This window comes from Alosa sapidissima, chromosome 12 (genome assembly GCF_018492685.1).
Source record: "Alosa sapidissima isolate fAloSap1 chromosome 12, fAloSap1.pri, whole genome shotgun sequence".
In the NCBI taxonomy this organism is placed as follows: domain Eukaryota; kingdom Metazoa; phylum Chordata; class Actinopteri; order Clupeiformes; family Clupeidae; genus Alosa; species Alosa sapidissima.
Window position 1 is genome coordinate 1,948,229 of NC_055968.1, and position 21,468 is coordinate 1,969,696.

Below are 21,468 nucleotides of genomic sequence, written 5' to 3' on the forward strand. Positions count from 1 at the left end.
AATATCATCTGGGACTTGATTGCCACCCTTTGTAGGGGCAGCCGTGGCCTACTGGTTAGCACTTCGAACCTGTAACCGGAGGGTTGCCGGTTCGAACCCCGACCAGTAGGCACGGCTGAAGTGCCCTTGAGCAAGGCACCTAACCCCTCACTGCTCTCCGAGCACCGCTGTTGATGCAGGCAGCTCACTGCGCCGGGATTAGTGTGTGCTTCACCTCACTGTGTGAACACTGTGTGCTGTGTGTGTTTCACTAATAATTCACGGATTGGGATAAATGCAGAGACAAAATTTCCCTCGCGGGATCAAAAGAGTATATATACTATACTATACTATACTAGACCACTGAGCTACACACTCTGCCAAATATCTATACTAAGGCAGTAAATCTCACCAGTCTCAGTAATGCAATAAGTATCCAGCATGCTTGTATCTTAAAATGCTGGTGATTGGCTGTCTATAGTAATGTTACACAAATATGTTGTAGAGGCATACGGAAAACCTATATTAGAGGCTGGACTTATGGTTGTTGGAGTTGTATTTTGAGAGTCTTGGCTATAATGCAGTTTCATTAGTTGGTGTAAAAAAAAGATTGATTGTGTCAAATCATAATTTCATTTCAGACATGTTAGTATTAGTGATAGCTGCCACACTGTGCTATGACAGAAAATTTAAAGGAGTTAAACAAACCTTCTTTTCCCTAGGTGAACATGGCAGGTTAGTTGCTGCTGAGATCACATGGTAGGTAAAGTTGCACTCAGATTGCATGGGCTCTATGGATGTGGTACATTCCAGAGGACCTCCCTGCTCTGACATTACCACCTAGATAATTACCATGTATAAGATAACGACAGGAATTTTTAGTTAGATACATTTTTTTTTTCTTTCTTTAATCATATGTTTATTGATAACATGTGTTTTGTTGTATGCTGTGTATTAAAAACATAACACAACAACTTGGCTCACAGACACAAATATACATAAATGACTCAGGAATTATGTTAGAACCCCCTGTCAGTCAGTAGTGAAAGTAATTAATCAAGTTTGTTTTGTCGTTGCCTATGAGTTCAAATACTACTGTAGGTGAGTACAAATGCATGTACACTCTGCTTGTTACACACACACGTTTTAGCAAAGCAAGCTTTAGTGGAATCCTACTGTTACAGCCAGACGGTCATGCATGCAAGCCGATTCCTTCTGTAGAGATGTATTCACTTGTCATTATATTGCCAATAGCGTTGTACATGCACTCCTTGCCTTTAAAGGGAATGGGACGTGGCACACTCATTGGTGTAATGACTGTTATGCCCAAAACACACCCATGCTTAATTAAGAAAAGTACGAACAACCCTTTTGAACCATGCACCTGGTGTCTAATCACTTATTCAAAAGAATGCAATTTCTTGCACAGAAATGTACCATGGGTACAGTTGGTACAGTTTCTCTTTATCAGTAATAAAACCATTTGATAGCATGCATAGTGGGTCACACTGCAAAGTGGTAGATAAAATGTTGGCCAAACTACTGACAAAAGACAATGCAAGTTCATTCCGGTTTGGTGATGGCAGAGTTCTCCATTCTACAAAGAGTGGAAATTCCAGCTGTGATAGGTCAAACTAAATGTCATATAGAAACTGAAGTTGTCCCAGTAGACATCCCCTTGCTCTTAACCAAAGCATCGTTGAAAAGAGCAGGCGCTTTGTTAGACATTGAGCAGGACAAAACTGTAATGTTTAAATGGCCAGTGAAACTTGATTTAACCTCTTCAGGACACTATTACATGAATATAAGTGCTGAGGATAATCTAGAAAAAATTGAGCTCCAAAATGAGGAGGAAATTCTGACTATGACTGGAAATATGACAACACAGAAAAAACAGAAGAGACTGCTAAAGCCCTTCGCAAACAACTGCGGCCAAATGATGACCAATATGAAACCAGGGACAAAGTCTACTACAAACGGGCTGATTGCGCACAGTGGAAAGATCCAGGTGTGGTCTTTGGCCAAGATGGTCTTTGTGACCCTTACGGAAATTAACCATGTTTTTTTTGGGTAACCATGACCATATTTTTTTTGTTTTTATGGGTAACCATGATAACCATGGTTTATCACTATAGTTGACAACCAAGCACCATACCCCGCAGTGGTGCAATTAGAAAATTTATGACAGACAATAATTCTGGGCCCTCTGAGAGCTCCCTGTCAGTGCTGGGCCCTTAGAATCGTCCTGTGTGCGGGAATGTCTGCACCTGCTATTCCCACACAAAGTTACAAATTTGTTACATTTCAAGCACTTTCACCTGTTCTGATTAAGTTCTAAGAAATAAGCACCTGTAATGTTCAAAAATCTTGTTTCTATTTTTTACCTTTTTATAATTGAATTTCCTCATTTTCTCATTAAAAAAAACAAAAATGATCATATGATCATAAATGTGATCTTGAACCATTAATGATGTCTATATTATTGGTTACTGAGCTAAAGTAAACATCTGTTAAGTATTTTAACATAAATTGTTATGGCTCTATTGATTTAAAAGCCTAATAATGTGGTGGGTCCACCCGGGAACATTGGCTGAGTAACAAAAATATGAACACCTTACAAGGTTTAAACCCTTACATTACCATGGTCATTAACCATGGTTTTCCTCAGAAGGTATAAACCATGGTTTTCCTCAGAAGGTATATACCATGGTTTTCTTCAGAAGGTATAAACCATGGTTTTCGTTAGAAGGTATAAGCCATGGTTTTCTTCAGAAGGTATAAACCATGGTTTTCGTCAGAAGGTATAAGCCATGGTTTTTCCTAACCCAACTTCATGGACTGTTAAAAAAACATAGTAGTTACACGGTTACCATGTTAAAACCATAGTAGTACCACAGTCACCATGAAGTGCGATAGGGGAACCATGGTGGAACCAAAGCTACTATGAAGAACTATGCATAAACCACTGTAGTACTATGGTTAGGAGCATGGTGATCACCATGGGCTATAGTTACTGCATTTAAACCATAGGAAACCATAGTGAATTTTTGTAAGGGGAGGCACGGTGGCACCTATGTCCATGTACATGTACATCTCTCCAGACTGAGAAAGATTGATACTCAGGAAACAGTGTTGGAAGATATGGAAACTTAGCAAGCAGGAGCCGAAGGCCAAACAATGTTACAACACTCAATTATGAAGACAATGGGCTTTCATCTTAGTGATCTAAAACTCAGCGCAAAGCATATTTTTATCATGATGCAAAGCGTATTCTTATCTTACACTCGGATTTTTCGCCATACGTGTCTCTTTTATCGAACAATGCGCTCAGGGTGTGGTACTAAGGTGTGGTCTGGCGCGTTATCAAAAAATCCCTATCTTACACCATCTAAAAAGCATTAAGCCACTGACCAAGAAAAACCTGGTCTATAGCGAAAGGCTCATATGAAGCACAGCTGAAGACAAACTGTCACGAGATGTAAGCAGCAACTCCTCTGCAGGATAAATGTCCTTAGGTTTTTTATTCAGTCATTCGAACATTATTGGGGTAAGTCTGGCTTTTTTCAGGCTATGTTTTCGATGGTAACCCATTGTCAGTCAATAGTGAAAGTAATTAACCGTGTATAACTGTTTTGTCGTTGACTATGACACCACGGTCAAGTTTATTTCATTTTGCCAATGAGCTCAAATAATAGCTGAGTGCGGATGCGTGTAGGCTATACTCTGCAGGGTTTTTGTAAAGCATGGGCTAGTGGAATACCTGTTCCTCCAAAGTCACTAAATTGGCAACACTGAGCACTGACAGGTCTATACCAAGAAAGTGACTTTGGATAGACTTCCAGGTCACAGAAATCGGAACAAAGAAATATCAAAATCAGTTTTGGCCGTGAGGCCGTTTTTTAAACGTTATACTTTTGATCTGACCATAAAATCAAAAGCCTGGAAAACAACATGTTATTTGTTTGTTTGTTTCACATTCATAAACAAATAATGAAATTAGTCATTTTTTTATTTTTTTATTTTTGATTCTCAATTGAATATCAAATGAACAAATGGTACACGGACCCTCTCTGCATTCAAATTCCTATATGTTGAAATGGATTTCTGCAAAGGGGTGAACGATTTTGAAAAAAAATCTAATTGCGATTTTTCTCACCAATATTGCGATTGCGATGCGATTCTTTTTTAAGCTCTTTATCTTCTGTCTTATTCAACAAAGACAAGCAATATATTATTCTATAGTATGACCAACACAAAATTAGATAAGTTAAACATAAACTGTTCTTTCCTGGAGCCCAGGCCTATGTTATGATGGCATTAGGTCATTGAATAAGATTGATGAATTAAATATTTTTTATTTGACTATTTTAATCACATTAGTAGACCTATATTTGTTGAACTTCCAGCCTTGTAAACATTTAATGATTCTTATACGTTTCTATTTTGTTTCCATTTCATGTAGATATGATCTTCTTTCGTGAGATAACAGTTAGGTCTACATGCAGTGGCACTGACACCTTCTCCTTATCCTGTGCTCTCCATACACGCGCACGCGCACACACACACACACACACACACACACACACACACACACACACACACATAGACTCGCTCCTCTCCTCTGTAGGCTACTTGCACGTGAATCGGAACAAACTACTGTAGATTGTTGCAGCGCAAATAAATGACCGTTCCGCTTGGTGTTAACTAAAGGTTAGCATCATCAATACCACAGCGTCCAAGATGGCCACCAGAAGCTAATTTGGGATATCTGAAGCATTAATCAGCCTAGGAAAGTGTTTTTTGTGTTTAATCAGATTTAGAGGTCACTGATTCATATATGTCACACTAAAGTATCAGTTCATAATTTTCAAAGACTTATAATATTCAAGATGGCGTCCAAGATGGCCACCAGAAGCTAATTTTGGCTATATCTGACGCATTATTCAGCCTAGGAAAGTGTTTTTCATGTTTAATCAGATTTAGAGGTCACTGATTCATATACGTCAGACATAGTATCAGTTCATCATTTTCAAAGACTTGTCATTTTCAAGATGGCATCCAAGATGGCCACCAGAAGCTAATTTTGGCTATGAAGCATTATTCAGCCTACATGTAGGAAAGTGTTTTTCATGTTTAATCAGATTTAGCGGTCACTGAGTCATATATGTCACACTAAAGTATCAGATCATCATTTTCAAAGACTTGTCATTTTCAAGATGGCCACCAGAGGCTAATTTTGACTATATCTGAAGCATTATTCAGCCTAGGAAAGTGTTTTTCATGTTTTATCAGATTAAGAGGTCACTGATGACTCTTCATCTCCACCTTTTTTAGTGTTCTTATAGTAGGACCTGAGGATGCATGATGTTTTCTCTCTCAGTGTCACCATGCCTTCAAAACCTTCTCCTTCTGTGAAACATACTGTATGTTATTCCCGTACCGCTCCCTCAGTTTAGCTTTCAGATACTGATTACCGAATGGAATGGAATCAACCTCAATCAAATACTCTTTCATGTTAGATCCAAGTACAGAGACAGTCAACTGTTCTTAATTGTGTGCATTTCGGCAAGACACTCCGCTGTTCGTGTAGAAGATATGGATTACCTTGCACTGCTGCCTGTGGAACGTGTCAAAATGAACAATGTGACAATCCACACAAGTTCCTTTCAGAGGAGTCAGAGGATGATGAATAATGATATAATAATTATTTCTGATCTACTTATGCATATAGTTTAAGATTCAGTTTAATTAGCTCCCCCCTAATGATAGATGCCAACAATTATTGATCTACACAAATATACAATGCATGCCTATAGTACATGGGTCATGGTTCATTAAAGTCATAAAACAGCCACTTACTCACAAACTCTACTCTACATATTGTAAAAGCATATACCCTGTACATGAAATATAACATTAATCAACAAAATAACATTGCCATCTTCCTCCACGCCAAGCATAATACATACTCTATTCTGTATAGGCAAATATAGTGTAAAGCCGATACATTTTGGCATATACAGTCCAGGGAAAACAAATGAAACACCCTAAACTATATATTTTCTGAAAGCATTTAACCTGCAGATGAGATATAACACCAGTTAAGACATGTCCCATCTTCCTCCATGCCATGAACAATACATTGCCCTCTATTCTGTATTGGTGAATCTAGTGTAAAGCAGATACATTTTGGCATGTACAGTCCAGGGAAAACAAATCAAACACCCTAAACTAAATATTTTCTGAAAGCATATAACCTGCAGATGAGATATAACACCAGTTAAGACATGTGCCATCTTCCTCCATGCCATGAACAATAGGCGAATATAGTGTAAAGGGGATACATTTTAGCCTATATTGTCCAGGCAAAACAGATTAAACACCCCAAACAATATATTTTCTAAAAGCATATAACCTCTAGATGAGATATAACACCAGTTAAGACATGTCTTATCTTCCTCCATGCCATGGAGATGGTTAATAATCCTGTATTGCATTTGCTCTGTATTAAAACGCATTGATTTTAATTTATGGCTGAAAAAGGTAGAGCATTAAAACATTTTCAATTGTAACATTTAAAATCCTATTCTTGTTTAATTTGACCATCATTTGATATCAATTTCACCCCTGTAGACTGAATAGTAATTGAGATATAGCCATTCTAACCTGTTGACAGCCATTTTGGCGGCCATTTTGAAAATGACCCCTTTCCCAAGGTCAGATTTTACTAGATTTTTAGTATGTTATTTAGCATGTCCAACAGTACCAGAATCCATAAAAAAAACTTTTTGTATCAATTTTTTTGACGTTGAACCCTATATTGACCCGCCTAAGCGCAATATGCATGCATGCAAATGAACTAGTTTGTTCATATCACAACAAAGCCAATCGCGGAGACAAAACTCTTTATACAGGCAAAGTTAGCAGCAGTTAGCAGCATGTATGTAGCCTAAAGCCTTAGCTGGTAAGCTAATGTTAGAACAGCTGGGTTTTTGGTGGTTAGCTGTGTCAACTACTTGCGGATAACATTATGCATCAATTCATTACCTGTGAGATGAAATGTTTGCGCCGCCAACCCCCTTGGATATCGCAAATGCCCCCACTGCCACTGTACTCCAGTCAGGGGCGCAGATACCCATTTTTGAGGGGTATGCAACAACAATATTGCCCACCCCCCCCCCCCCCCAAAAAAAAAAAAACACAAACAACTAAAGCAAAACAAAAGGCCGATAATTTACACTATTACTGTGCATGAGTTTCTATTGAATATGTTTTTAAAGATATGCTGCCAATTTGATGTTTAACTTGATGTTATACTTGATAAGTATTGATAAATGGTGCATTGCCACTTTAAGGGAGTCTAACGGTTCTCATAACGTCATTTTGCCAGCTATTGCTCACAATGGATAAGGCTGATAGGCACTCTAGCCTGGTTTATTTGCACCACATTGACAACACAATATTAAGTTAATACAAGGAGCCTTCATTGTTAGGATATGGAAACATGTAATGAGTTGCTGCTAGCATGACATTTCTGTTTGCAGTTGGCCATTAAAAGTGCAGTATGAGCATGGTAGCCACCTAGCTATCTGAATGGAATAGGCTATGTTTCAATCGGCATTATGCTTAACAAACGCTAGTTAGTATGTTAACATTCATATTTGCAAGCCTCCATGTACAGACGTCATCACTTTAAATACTACCTGTTGTCTTTCACCGTCCACTTATTTAACTGCTGTTGCATCCATTGCCATGCCATCTCCTTTTCCCTCTTTCTTTTTCTATTTTTAGTCGTCAACAGCTTTTTTTTTGCTGTATCCATCTTTTCCCATAGACGGCAACTCACTACTCATAGGCCTATCTGCTCACCCAGCACTCACGGCACCCCCACTCCCTCTTCTATGTCAAAATTCTATGATGGAATCTTATGAGATAGGGCGCCTACTCTAGCCTGTTAGTCCTCTAAAATGTTATAGACCATTGAGAAAATGTTGAAATTATTTAAAAACGGACAGCAGTAGCTACATATAGAAAATACCAAATATATGGCAAGCGCAATAAATGCGTTTTGGTGACGTCACATATTACAAAGTGTAATCGCAGCCTTTGCGGTTTGAAAATCGCGTTTCATCATATCGATATTATCGCAAATGCAATAAATCGTTCAGCCCTAATTTCTGCGACACTGGACTCATTTCGTCGTGGCACGCCTCAAATAGTAATCTGGCAGACATTCAGAGCAAGCAAGCATGCTAACAATCTTAGTAATCAGATTAATCCTAACAAAAGTAACATGCGCACATCCAAAAATAGGTGCTGGAATAAAAAGTAAAGCCATAAAAAATCGCAAGGAATATCCGCACACTAGCTCCCCTTTTTTTCTGTTTATTAGAGTTTACACCATAAGTAACGTTTTGAACCTCAGCTCTTCATCAGACTTGTAAATTCACAGATCACTGCATTATTTAAATAGTTCACTAGGTCACATGACAATAGGTTTCTACACAGTCTTACTCTGAATGATTTTTTTAGCGGAATTGTTACCGTGTCATAAGTTACAGGTTTTGAACATGGTGTCATCTGAATGTTCTGACTAGCAGGTGTTGTATAGGAGGAAGATGTATTGCACTAAATTGGGGAAATGAGAGGCTAAACTGTCCTAAAGTGTGTCCAATTGCATCTGATATTTTGGGGAATTCTTTACGTTTATCCCGTAAGTTACACATTTTTCGGACGTTATGATTTGTATTAGACCTACTGACAGTCTGCAGGCATGAAGCGAGTGTAGGAAGAAACTATGGCACTTAAAGAAACAAAGTAGCCTTTGCATCTCAAACTGAACTCAAAACAAAAAGATTAGTTAAGAAGTTGCGTTAACATTGGCGAGATCTATTTGTGTATCGTATGAGTAGACTTACATATTCAGGCAACTTGCAATAGACAATGATGTATTGTTTGTGTTGCGGACGCTGCCATTGCACAAGGCTGTTCACCATCCATTTGGTTCAGGAGCAGAGTTGCGTTCTGCATGCTGTGCCTTCTCGTTAATAAATATCTGACAGTATATTTTGCTTACACCGGCAGCGCAGATTATAAAGATGGCACTGCTGCAAATGCTGCATTGACAGTGGGTTTGGCTTATGAGTTGGACCGTTCAATGTAGACTTAGTCACTAATGGCCCTTTTCCATTAAGGACCATGGCTGGCCCAAGGCTTTTCCCCGGTCTTAAACACCGGTGCGTGGTCTCAGTGTTCTGTGTCCATAAGGAGCTGTAACATCGGGGACATTAGCTGGAAAGTATAAACTGTACTTAGCAACAACACCGCAAGCATACATCAAATCAATTACAAGGACATTTAAACTAGTCATAACATTGTAAGAACCCGTTTCTGTTAGGTTTTCAATTCTTAAGGAGCCAATCGCAGACAGCTCAGATCAGTGATAAAGTTTTATTTTAATGAGAAAGACACAGGTATCAATTCCTCATGGAACACAAATTGCAGTCTTTAAACTCAAGAGGCAGGCAAAAAGTAAATGGAAAATCCAGGGCAAAAATAATCCAAGGCAGAGTTCAAAACATAGGTCCAGAACAGGCAGAGGAGTGTACTGTACTGTACTGTGTACTGAGGACTGTACAGTCCTACCTAATAGGCCTACTCGAAGCAGATAGCGTTGTCTGACAGTCGAGTGGGTTAATGCACGTATTTCCAGAACAGGTCTGCAACTTTCAGGCAGTTCTGAGTTCGAATCTAGGCAGAAGCAGAGCCTATTATAATGAGCGCATACGGGGAGTAAAATGACTGATACGCGCTGTTACAACTGTAGGCTACAATGGTCGCAATACAGAAATATGCGCGTGTTAGTTTAGTTAGAGATTATTGTTATTATTATTATTATTATTTTACCTTACGTTACCTACACCAAAGCTGAATAAAATTATGCAAGATCAAAGTAACCTAAGGTAGCCTATGGCTCTCATGGTCTGCGATTTTTGTTTTTAGATCATTTCAAACAAATCATTAGTCTAACGTGACGGCATCACCTTTGATGGACATTTATTTCCTTTTGTCTATATTTGACGATGAGGGATTAACATGAATGTCTATCTGACGGACCCCACGGCGGAAAACAACGCAGAAGGTACACCTTTCTCGTTGGAATTTGACGCCAAGGACCCTTGACCATGCGTCAGACCTTTGACGAGTAGGGAGTGAGACTGGGTTGTTCAAAAGTCCTAGGTTCAGCCCAATTCGGCCCTGGCCTACTAAAGAGGCTTTACCCCAGACACCGGGGTTTTACCCCATAGTGGAAAAGGGCCAATATGGGCCCCATGCGTAGTGAAAAGACCCTGCCATGAGATGATTTGAAGTTGTAAGACCCATAGCTAATGTCAACAACCCACAACACACCTTACAGATGGCCATTTGCTATGAGACACTTTATGAATTGCATTGTGTCAAAGAACGGAGATGTCTTGTCTGCACACAGGCTAATAGGCTACTAAATCTCAAATAAGGTTAAAAAAATAATAATTCTGAATTTAATAAAAACTGAATTTAGGCCCTAGCCTACAACAAAAGTAATTTTACATTCTACATTCCCTGAGATTTTTACGCTATCAATATCAACAGACACGAAAAAAGAAGGCTATATTTTCTATGCCCGAGAAGTGGGGCGTCTTAATTATCGAAGACAACGAAAATATTATTTGGTTCATCATAGTCACTATAATGTCTGCAGTGCACTTTTCAGTCACACGTTGACATTGAAATGGCAGTGGTGGCTTACAAGTAACGCAAATGAGTAAAAAAAGTACTTTTTTCGGGTAACGAGTACTTTTCACGTTCCTTTTTAAGGCTGTAATTTTACTCTTACTCGAGTAAATATTTGAACTAGAATTCTACTCTTTACTCAATTCCATTTTCCATTGGGCCTTCATTAAAATCAGTATTTCGATAGAAGTACATATCTTCATTGATTGGAATACAAGCGTACACGTTAGCAATGCGCCCTCCCTAGTGCTCCCGAGGAGACGAGCCGTTACGTTCGGACTGAGGACTAGAAACGCCATGGATTCAGAGATGAACGCTAGTAGCCTACTACTGAAGCAGCCCCCACTCCCGTGGTCAACCCTTGGCCACATCTGCCACACTGTTCCATCCCATGCGAAGGAAGGGAGACAACCATAATGAAATGCTTATTGTGTCACCCTAAGCTTACAACAATATCAGCCTTCAAAACTTCTACATCTAACCTTCACAAACACATTGAGGTAAATTGCATTGTTTTCTATCAGTACTTCTCGTAGTGCTATCTAGCGAGCTAGTCCTAGCTGCATTCGACCTACACTGTAGAACAAACATTGCAGTAGGCAGTATCAGGGGTCTCCAAAAACGGTGTCCACGGGATGCCTATGAGGTGCCCACAGCGCACTTTCTAGCCAACAAGTCGCCTGCAGATCACACTCTAAAAACATGCTCCATTGTGGACCTTTTTAATAGATATTTAGTTGTAGACCATACATCTGTAACATTAAAGGAAAATTCCGGTATTTAGCACTTTAAGTCCCTTTTCTGGTTTGTTTTGGATGAACTAGAGTGGTGGACGATTGGTCCAGGCTCTACTTTTCTGACTCGTTTTGAATCGCCTTTGACTACTTCAGAGTGGCTGCCTACAGGCATGCACAAACATGTCCTAAAACAACCCTTAACGGTCGCTCCAAAACAAGTAGTGTAGCGAAATACAGTTTCTGTCATGTTTTATTTGCCATTTTGTAAAATCCCATTGATTTCTGTTGGAAGACTCATTGCACGTTGATATTACTGAGCCACTGGAAACGGAAACGGGGGATGTTTACATTTGGTTGTAGTCTTTCCGTGAGACCTTCTTTTACTGTCTATGCTTCAGGCTCAAATTTTGAGCAGAAGTTTATACGTGGTTGTGAGGTATATAGTTCTACAATAGCAAATAAGGCAGCCGTGGCCTACTGGTTAGCGCTTCAGACTTGTAACCGGAGGGTTGCCGGTCGAACTCCAGAACGACCAGTAGGCACGGCTGAAGTGCCCTTGAGCAATCGAGACAAGACCGATCGTCAAAATTTCGGTGTCCACCACTCTAGTTCATCCAAAACAAACCAGAAAAGGGACTCAAAGTGCTAAATACCGGAATTTTCCTTTAACTTGATATTGGTGATTGGTATTGATAACTTAAATGTAAAAATCACATGGGCCTATTATTTAGGAGGATTACCCTCACAAAAAAGGAGTGAGGGTCTGTTTGTTTCAATATCATGAGTAGCCCTCCATATGATTTTGGGTCCTTCAGGTAGCCCTCATTCCCAAAAAGTTTGGAGACCCCTGGTATAACTATAAGAATAAGCACTATATGCTTCAGGAAGGGTTGACAACAGAATGTAACTTGCTGAATAAATGCAGCAACTCGACTGCATTTCCGGCGGGAATTGCGAAAGTGTGCTTGCCCTGGTCCGGTCACCAACGTGAGCAGACAGTGGCATACGTTATGCTGAACCTGGCTTGATCCAGGCATTGTAACAGTGCCTTTCAGTTTTGGAGCAGTGGCAATATCTCAAAAGCTCTAGGAGAGGGCTATTCAACTATTGGCTTGCGGGTTGAATGCGGTTCGTTGGATTTTACCTTTGGGCCTGCCTTCGAATTTAGCTTCTATGACTGAGATCAAATCAATAAAATAAAATGACAGCAGTGATTGGCTGCAAAAATAAATAATGTCACGTGTCTTGCGCCTCTCAAACTGGGCTATCAGGTAACCTACAGAGGAATTGAAATTATGAAATATGACCAAGGCATTAAAAATCTGCTTGTTTGTCAGGATACTTTTTCACTGATTTATTTTAAAAAATATGAGCTATGAGTGTGAATGTTATATATTCCATCCCACAAATTATGTTTTACTGGTTTATTTGACAAATAATCTATATGGATTTGCTCTATAAAGACCTTATGTCTGTTTGGGATTGATTTGTGAGCCTGGGGTTGTTTGGAGAGCCTATTGATGTAGCCTATCTCAGATGTATTTCAGAATAAAGGAATACTTCATATTACTCTAAACCACCGTCTGTAAATCAACTGTATACTACTGTCTACATTGCACTATATTTCTTGACCTGTCTCTGTATATTTCATCACTTTTCTATACTTTGCCTCACATTGCATGTATGCATCACAGCTCAGATCTTTGGTTGCTATGAAGGCCAGTCGTTCTAAATGGATGGTTGCTATGGCCAAAGGCCAGTTCTATCTCTGCCGTTGTCAAGCGGGCATATCATAGAATTTTGATTAACCTTATCTTATTTTAAACACCTCTATTTTACTTAGCCCACTTCCATACAGTGGGTCCCATTAAGAAGTGGCCACTTCATTCACACTTACCGTGATTCACACAGCAACATTATTAAATTAATCTGTCACCATATGCCTATCCCTACGTTTGCAAAGTAAACATTTTAATTTGATTCACAATGAAACGTTACATTTAATGTACATGTTGACAATCAGTAGGCTAGTTTTGGTTGTTGGTGGTGTTATTGCATCCCTTAGTTATGCCTACAATGCAAAATTGTTCCCTCGCGATTGGAAGCTCCTGTAGACCATAGTAGACGCATATCAAAACATTGTGTTAGGAGTCCTCGCGACTTCTTTCAAGCTGTCACAGACTTAGGTGCTACTTTTAGAGCTAAAGTGCTTCGTAAATTACTGTTAGTAAAAAAAATAGCAATTACAAGTGACTAAGTTACGAGTGCAAGCATCTCATTTCAAATGAAATGACCATGGCATTACGCTAAACAACATAAATCCCAATTAGCAACATACATCTCCTCCCTATAGCTAGCCACACAAGAAATTCATGATACTAAATCTCTGCTTAGCATGCTTCTCCACTTAGCATTCTAATAACAGAAGGGACACATTTATGTTGACCACTACAACATGACTCATGTCTGTAACTCTATAAAACACTTACTTTCATAAAGGACGCACACCATCCAGCACATACACATGGAAACCGATATTTTGGGCACTTGTTTGGCCACAAACTCGTCACTCTGAAACTGGACTACTGTAGGCTGCACCCAGGGTTGCTAGGGGCAACATCAAATAAACGAAATGAGAGTCTTTCAGTATTAAATGTGTACGTGTGATTACCAATGGATGTGTGTGGTTTGCAATTAGAATAAACAACAAATAACATTTCTGTAGAATTCTGGGGTATTCTTACTGTATTCTGATGTGTTCATATGTTACTTCTGTGTGTAGTATACAACAGGGAGAGGTCCATATTATTGTACATAACTGTGCCTTAGGCCTGTGTACCAGCAGGAAGGTCATACAGGCCGATGTTTAGGAACATCCGAGGAACATCAGTGATAACATGGGCCGAGGGAGACATCATGTCTGCCTATTCGGGCTAGTATCTCCATCTGGCCAGGGCCGGGTTTTGTACACTGGTTGGCACCTGCCACGTTGGCATGATTGACGTTTCTATGTTTTAGTATAACAGGCTTTGTCTTAGGTTTTGACTCGGAGACGGATCGAGGAAGCAACCCGAGGAGCATCTTCTGTCGGAAGGCTCAGCAGCCGCTTCTAATAACAACCACAACTGTTAGACTCTGCACAGTTTTACTGTTTGAGACTTAGCCTGTGTTCTGTTATTCATTGTTGTACCATCTACAATAAATCATCATCTAATCGCCGATCCTGATCCCGCCGTCAAGCTTTATTGACCATCTTCAATACAGACATTAGAACTAAAACACAACGCAACAACCAGAGAATCCAACATTTCCAATAATTTCCCATTATAAATTACATAATATTTGCACCTTCCTTACTTGTGAAGCTCACATAATTCTAATGATGTCACTGTATGTATGTGAAATGTAATAAAACTTTGCCATTTCCTGCTTGTACTGTCGCCAACTCCATGCTTTTTATTTATCCATGCTATCCATGGTCTAACTCAAAACATTTTTTTAACTTAACTCAAGATAAACATTTGCATCAAAGCTTAAAAACAACAAAGGACAAAGATTGTCTCATAATGTTTTAACAGAGTTATAGCTGTTTTGTTAACTTAATTTACAACAAATAAATGTCAAATAAATCAAATTCAACACAGAACTGATGAACATTATGGGACAGCTGGTGCATTTTTTTTTATGTATATAAAATGTAGCCATAAGAATGACAAGATTATACATGTTAAACTAGTGTCCTTTTTGTAATTAAAGTAGGTGTAGGGATTTACAGTTTGCAGTCTGAGAACATCAGATTCCACATAATCTCCCATATGCTGATTTTATCAACATAACACTCAAAGGTCCATGCTGTGGCCTCATCCAGGGCCAGGAAGAAAACTATGGTGCAAATAACACCAATCAATTGTATAATAGGTGTGGGGGTAGGCCAATGAGAACCATCCCAGGCAAGGGGGAGAGATAATTATCATACATAACTATCTAAAACGCATTACGCCACTGACCAAGAGAAACCTGGTCAGAAATCCATGGCAAGTTGTTTATATGTTATTTTACGTACCCTGCTTATCTCATCCAGGAACGCACACAGTGCACATCCATGCAAAACATTACAAATGACACGATTACAATGGGAAACATAATTAGAATAAAGATATTACGAAATACATCTCACAATGAGTAAGTTATTCACCATCATTTGCAAATTGGTAATGACGGATACAAGTGATTAGACAAGAGGCAAATATGAAGCACAGCTGAAGACGCACTGTCACAAGATCTAAGCAGCAGCTCTATGTTATGCTATGTTTTCGATGGTAACCTATTGTCAGTCAATAGTGGAAGTAACTATGTATAACTGTTTTGTCGTTGACTATGAGACAGAGGTGACAGTACTCACTTCCCATACTCAAGTAGAAGTACAAATACTTGTGTTAAAAAATACTCTGGTAAAAGTAGAGTACTGATTTAACTTCTTTACTCAAGTAAAGGTAACAAAGTACAGGCTTGGAAATTTACTTAAAGTATAAAAGTAAAAGTAGTCTTGTGAATGACAACATTTTTTTATGCAACGGTACCTGGACCACACAAATGTTACCAGAGTGCAAGAGTGCCAGTCTCTCTTTTTAAGTCTTCCCATAACCTGTTGGGCCATTTCTAGGCTTTCCCCCCCAACATTGCACTGCCTACTTCAGAGGGTGTTCTTTTGGCCTACCATCAAATGCTGGACATCTTTAGAAAGCTAAGATCCTGTAGTTTCTTAGGAAGCACTGCCACAGAGTTACAAAGCCTATAATATTGTTTTTTCTTTCTGCCGGATAACAAGCATCTTGAATTGACCACATTTCAGCCCTCTAGGTCACTTGATATGATTTTAGAAACACAACTGAGCCCTAGCAACAGGTCTTGCGAAGCTGTGTGCAAAAGTCGATCAATATAGAATGAAAAATAAGTACTTTAGATCATTATTTGCCAAGGTATGCTCATGCGTTTTGTAATGCCCTATGGAAACTCCCCATAGGACTTTTGGTTACCCAAAATGCATACTGACAATAAAAGTATGCATTTCTGAGGTTTCTTGTAGACTATTTGGATTGTAGCCTATGTCAGGTTCTGATATAGAATGACTACACAAAATGGAATAATTACACCAAAGTCTCTATTCTGCATTTTCTTTGTTGGCTTCATGGGTAGCCTATGTATAAGATGGACTATACATCTGTACAACTAATATTGGATAAAACAACATGAATATGTAATTCCTATGGATTCCTGTGAATATTTCAAGACCAGGAATGTAGTGGTAAAATCAGAGGTGGGTAAACTATGAATTCTGTGATCACGGTAAGGTGGACTGTGCCATGCGGTATCAGATTTTTAGAAAAGGCATTCAGAACATGTTTGATGATGGTGGAGGTTATTGTCCAATGTTTACAATACAAGTGACATTAAGTGGTTCATAGAGTGTTGATGAGTGTACATATTGTTATTGTGGATAATACAGTGAGATTTTTAAATGTTAACAGTTGTACTGGTGAATAAACTCTTTTGAGAGGTGGATAAACTCTAATAAGAGATGGATAAACTAAGTTATTTCTGAAATTTCAGAAGTGGAAACTGTGTTTACTTGCGTTTAGCCTCCACTACATCCCTGTTCAAGAACCAATGCTGCATCTACTTATTGCTAAGGATATAGGCTACACTGCACCTAGAAGTTAGGGAAGCATCAAAGGCGAGAGGAGGAGGGCATTTTTGACTCAATTTAATTGAGACATACTACTACGTGCTAACGTTAAAGGAGAATTCCGGTGTGATATTGACCTAAAGTGTATCGAAACATGATACCGAGTGTGAACGTATGTCTCATAGCCCATCTCGGCTTGTCCCCTGCACTCCAAAATCTGGCGCTAGTTAGCCGATGCTACCAACATCTTTTTCAATAGTGGTGCTTCGGCATCGGGCTAGCCATGCAAATAAATCACTGTTTTACACCCATTTACGAGGCTCGATGTATCTCCACACTTCATTGGTAGACTTCCGAGGGCCCTGACATTTAAAACGAGACATTGAGAACTTTGAAAAAGCACTGGTAGTTTACTTACAAGACGATTTATACAGACAGTATCTTCATGAAGTTTAGCGTTTGCAGCCATCTTGAATTTAGTCACGATAAGTCGAGCAACGAGTAAGAATGAACAGGTATGATAAGGGATCAGATTCCAAAAATAATTGTGGAAATGCATGGATTCCAGTTGCTGCTACTGGAAGAAACTGGAATCCATGCATTTCCACTGAATTATTTTTGGAATCTGGGCCCTCGGAAGTCTACCAATGAAGTGTGGAGATACATTGAGCCTCGTAAATGGGTGTAAAACAGTGATTTATTTGCATGGCTAGCCCGATGCCGAAGCACCACTATTGAAAAAGATGTTGGTAGCATCGGCTAACTAGCGCCAGATTTTGGAGTGCAGGGGACAAGCCGAGATGGGCTATGAGACATACGTTCACACTCGGTATCATGTTTCAATACACTTTAGGTCAATATCACACCGGAATTCTCCTTTAACGTTACTGCCATCAAGCTGTAATGATTTGCCGCGAATGAATGGCGCCCAAATCTGTCGCGTCATCTTGTAGTGGTGCGCCAAGTGCAACGTATATTCCCATCCGCTACTGATGACGCGAAAAATAAAACAGTAGGCTAACTCCACTGAAATTATTTGAAACTAAAGTAACGACCCAGTTTTCTAAAATGTAAGGAGTAGAAAGTACCGATATTCATGTTAAAATATAAGAAGTAAAAGTAAAAAGTAGCCTCAAAAATAAATAGTAAAGTAAAAATATCTAAAAAATCTACTTGAGTACAGTATCGAAGTATTTGTACTTCGTTACTTCCCATCTCTGCTATGAGACCATGGTAAAGTTAGTTTCACTTTGCCAATGAGTTTAAATAATAGATGAGTGCAGATGCATGTAGGCTATATACTCTGCTAGGTTTCAGTAAAGCATGGTTCAGTGGAATAACTGTTCCATACGGTCTCACAGATGTCATTCTCATTGGTTTAAATGATGTTACGCCCAAAACACACCCATGAACGATTAGTGATATAAATCTGTGATGTAAACTTTTCCTTATGCTGTACTCTGGAATTGACAATGATGTGGTGATACGTGTAAAACATAGCAAACCAACCTGATCCAGCATGCAATGGAGAATTAGGGGTACAGAGATGCACTCTGGTGGTATCTGCTTTAGAAGATCACAGTACAATCTCATGTCCACATATGTGTTCAGAGCTTCTATCTGAAAATCTAAGAGGAACAATTAGAGCTTCATTGTATATTCTGTCGCAATGACAACAGAACATCTAACAGTACATTAACCTTAACATATTGTTCATGTAAGAAAAGTATTTTTTTTTTTTTTTTCAAAAACAATGTGTTCAAATCCTAATCCTACCAGGACTGTCCTCTGACTGTTTCTTCTTTGACACAGAGGTGGGGATAGCTGAAAGTTGTCCCTGAGATAAGTAAAATGAATAATGTGACACAGTTATGATGTGATAATACTTGCATATTTCATGTCAAGGAAACATAATTTGCATATCATGAATTATTTCTCATTTATTTGCATTCATGTCACCAGGGAGCATGCCAGTAGAAATATCTATTCATATTTGTGAAGGTACGAAGAGTAGAGTCTGGCAATACAAGAATCATGATTGTGGGATACTTTATGGCTAAGCAATTTACAAAAATATGTGTACTGACATAAATATTTTACTCATACAAGTCTTGTTACTGAACCACTGGATGAAGAATGTAGATAGATAGATAGATAGATAGATAGATAGATAAATACTTTATTGATCCCTAAGGGGAAATTCAAGAATGTGCCTTATACGCCACTGCATTAGTGACCTGAAGTAACCTGTGCTATGTGTCATTGACAAATAAGGCTTTTAAAAATGTGTTCAAAATAATCTTTAAAGTTGGAAGACTGTGGTGATGTGGGGCTATTTATATCATTCCAAAGGCCAAGGGAACTTTATCAGGATGCACAGTATCCTGAATCCATGAAATAACTGGCCTTTAAAAATAAAAATCTGCCTGCCTCTATGGGAATTTACCATAGGGGGGTATATACTTATGCACCCTGTATTTTAATGAAGAACATTTATTTATTTAGGTTACATTATTCATTCACAAAAAAATGGTATCATTAAAGGTTAGAGTTTTCCAGTTAGATCAAGGCATTAAGATCAATGTCCAAAAGATGTTTTTTTTTGTTCCACTTTTTAGTCAACTTTAGCATGGGGGTGAATACTTATGCAACCCACTGTATGAAACCTTTTGACTTTGGTAGCAAGTTCATCCAATCAATTTTCCAATATAATAAAGAGTTTTTTATTAAAATAACTTTTGTTTTAGTTTTACATTGGTAAACTGTACAAGTCCAACTATGAAGAGAAAGTAGTTATTTTTTATCAATATTTGAGAGAAATTTACAAACTTTTTTCTCATCAGCAGGGATGGAATTTCATCATTGCCCTTTGTGTTGGCCGTGATGCCCCTTTGAAAAGCGGAGGTTCACAGGCCACTTTAACCTTGGTGCCCCCTTCTTTCAATATTCTGCTTTGTGTCTGACTATTAGCGATTTTAATATGTAGCCTATGGCCTGTGAAAATAATCTTAGCATTCACAGCGTGAATTAATTTAATTTAATTTTCAATTTTCAATTTAAAAGTGCGTCCAAATTCATTCTTCTCTTAATACGGTGTCTTGTGTAATCCCGCTGGAATTTCTTGTGAAAATTGATTTTTATTTGCATATTTTGCTAGTATAGAGTCTAAGGAACAAGATTTTTTTTTGTCTTCAAATTTTCACGATCCATTTTCACACTTAGATGACATCATTAAGACTGGGATGACTATAACTTGGGGGTCAAATGTGAGAAAATGCTGGTAAAGAGGGTATTTTGCCTAATTTTTGGGTGCTGATTCTGAATATCATATTCACTTAGCTGATTGTTTAGTTTTAAACCTGCTAATTGCCATTTGAGGCCTAAAACTGGCCTCCATAGGCAACATAGAATAGGGTAAAAAATGTTCCTCCTTGATATTTTTATACTTTACTTTTTTTTTACTAGATTATTTATGTTGAAATAATATTTTTTTCAACCAGGAAGTGTGCTGAGACCTGCCCCAATAGGCGCCATTGGACCATTAAACCACACAATGATCCTAAACATAGAGCCAAACAAGGCAAGAAATGGTTAACCGAGAACAATATAAACAGAGCGAGTCCAGACCTCAATCCGTCAAAAAAGTGAGCACAAGGCCAGAGGGATGGCAAATAATCGTTCTTGACTTAAAACCCAGATTGCTGTTAAAAAGGTGCAGTCTAGAATCATTGTGGAGACATGGAGAGGCTTGGTAGGTATTATCAGAACCATTTTGACAGATGTGAATGCAAATAAAGATGTTTCCATAAATTCTAAGGGTATGAATAATTTTGGACATGCCATTTTTCATAAAAATGTTAAAAAATATGAAAACGCTTCTTTTTTTGATTCCATTGTTTCATATTATCTTGCAACCTTTTGGCATGTGACAGTGTCATTTTCAAAGATATCGATAAAGAGAAAATCAACATTAAATCAATATTTGCCGTTTGGGGTATGAATAATTGTTCTTATCTGTAGATATACTCTTTTGATCCCGTGAGGGAAATTTGTGTTTCTAGATATACTCTTTTGATCCCGTGAGGGAAATTTGTGTTTCACTAATTCACGGATTGGGATAAATGCAGAGACCAAATTTCCCTCACGGGATCAAGAGTACTTATACTTATACTTACTTAACCTAAGGAGTGGTGTGGCGCGTTGTAGTACAGTACGCTGTGTTTGGAAAATAGGGTCCCGCTGGATTTTCATGTAAAAATTGATTTTTTTGCATATTTTGCTAATATAGAGTCC

The 21,468-nt window shown here is 38.5% G+C and overlaps 1 protein-coding gene across 6 annotated transcripts in view; it reads right to left on the reverse strand.

The window, feature by feature from the left end:
- Positions 1-21,468, reverse strand: part of spag17 (sperm associated antigen 17) — a 281,640-nt gene that overhangs the window by 181,344 nt on the left and 78,828 nt on the right. For all 6 annotated transcript variants that reach the window (XM_042056132.1, XM_042056130.1, XM_042056131.1 and 3 more), the window contains 3 exons: positions 18,952-19,012; positions 18,685-18,803; positions 688-819 (listed from right to left, as the gene is read on the reverse strand). In XM_042056132.1, the coding sequence (XP_041912066.1) occupies positions 688-819; positions 18,685-18,803; positions 18,952-19,012 (312 nt within the window). The remainder of the gene's footprint in view (positions 1-687; positions 820-18,684; positions 18,804-18,951; positions 19,013-21,468) is intronic.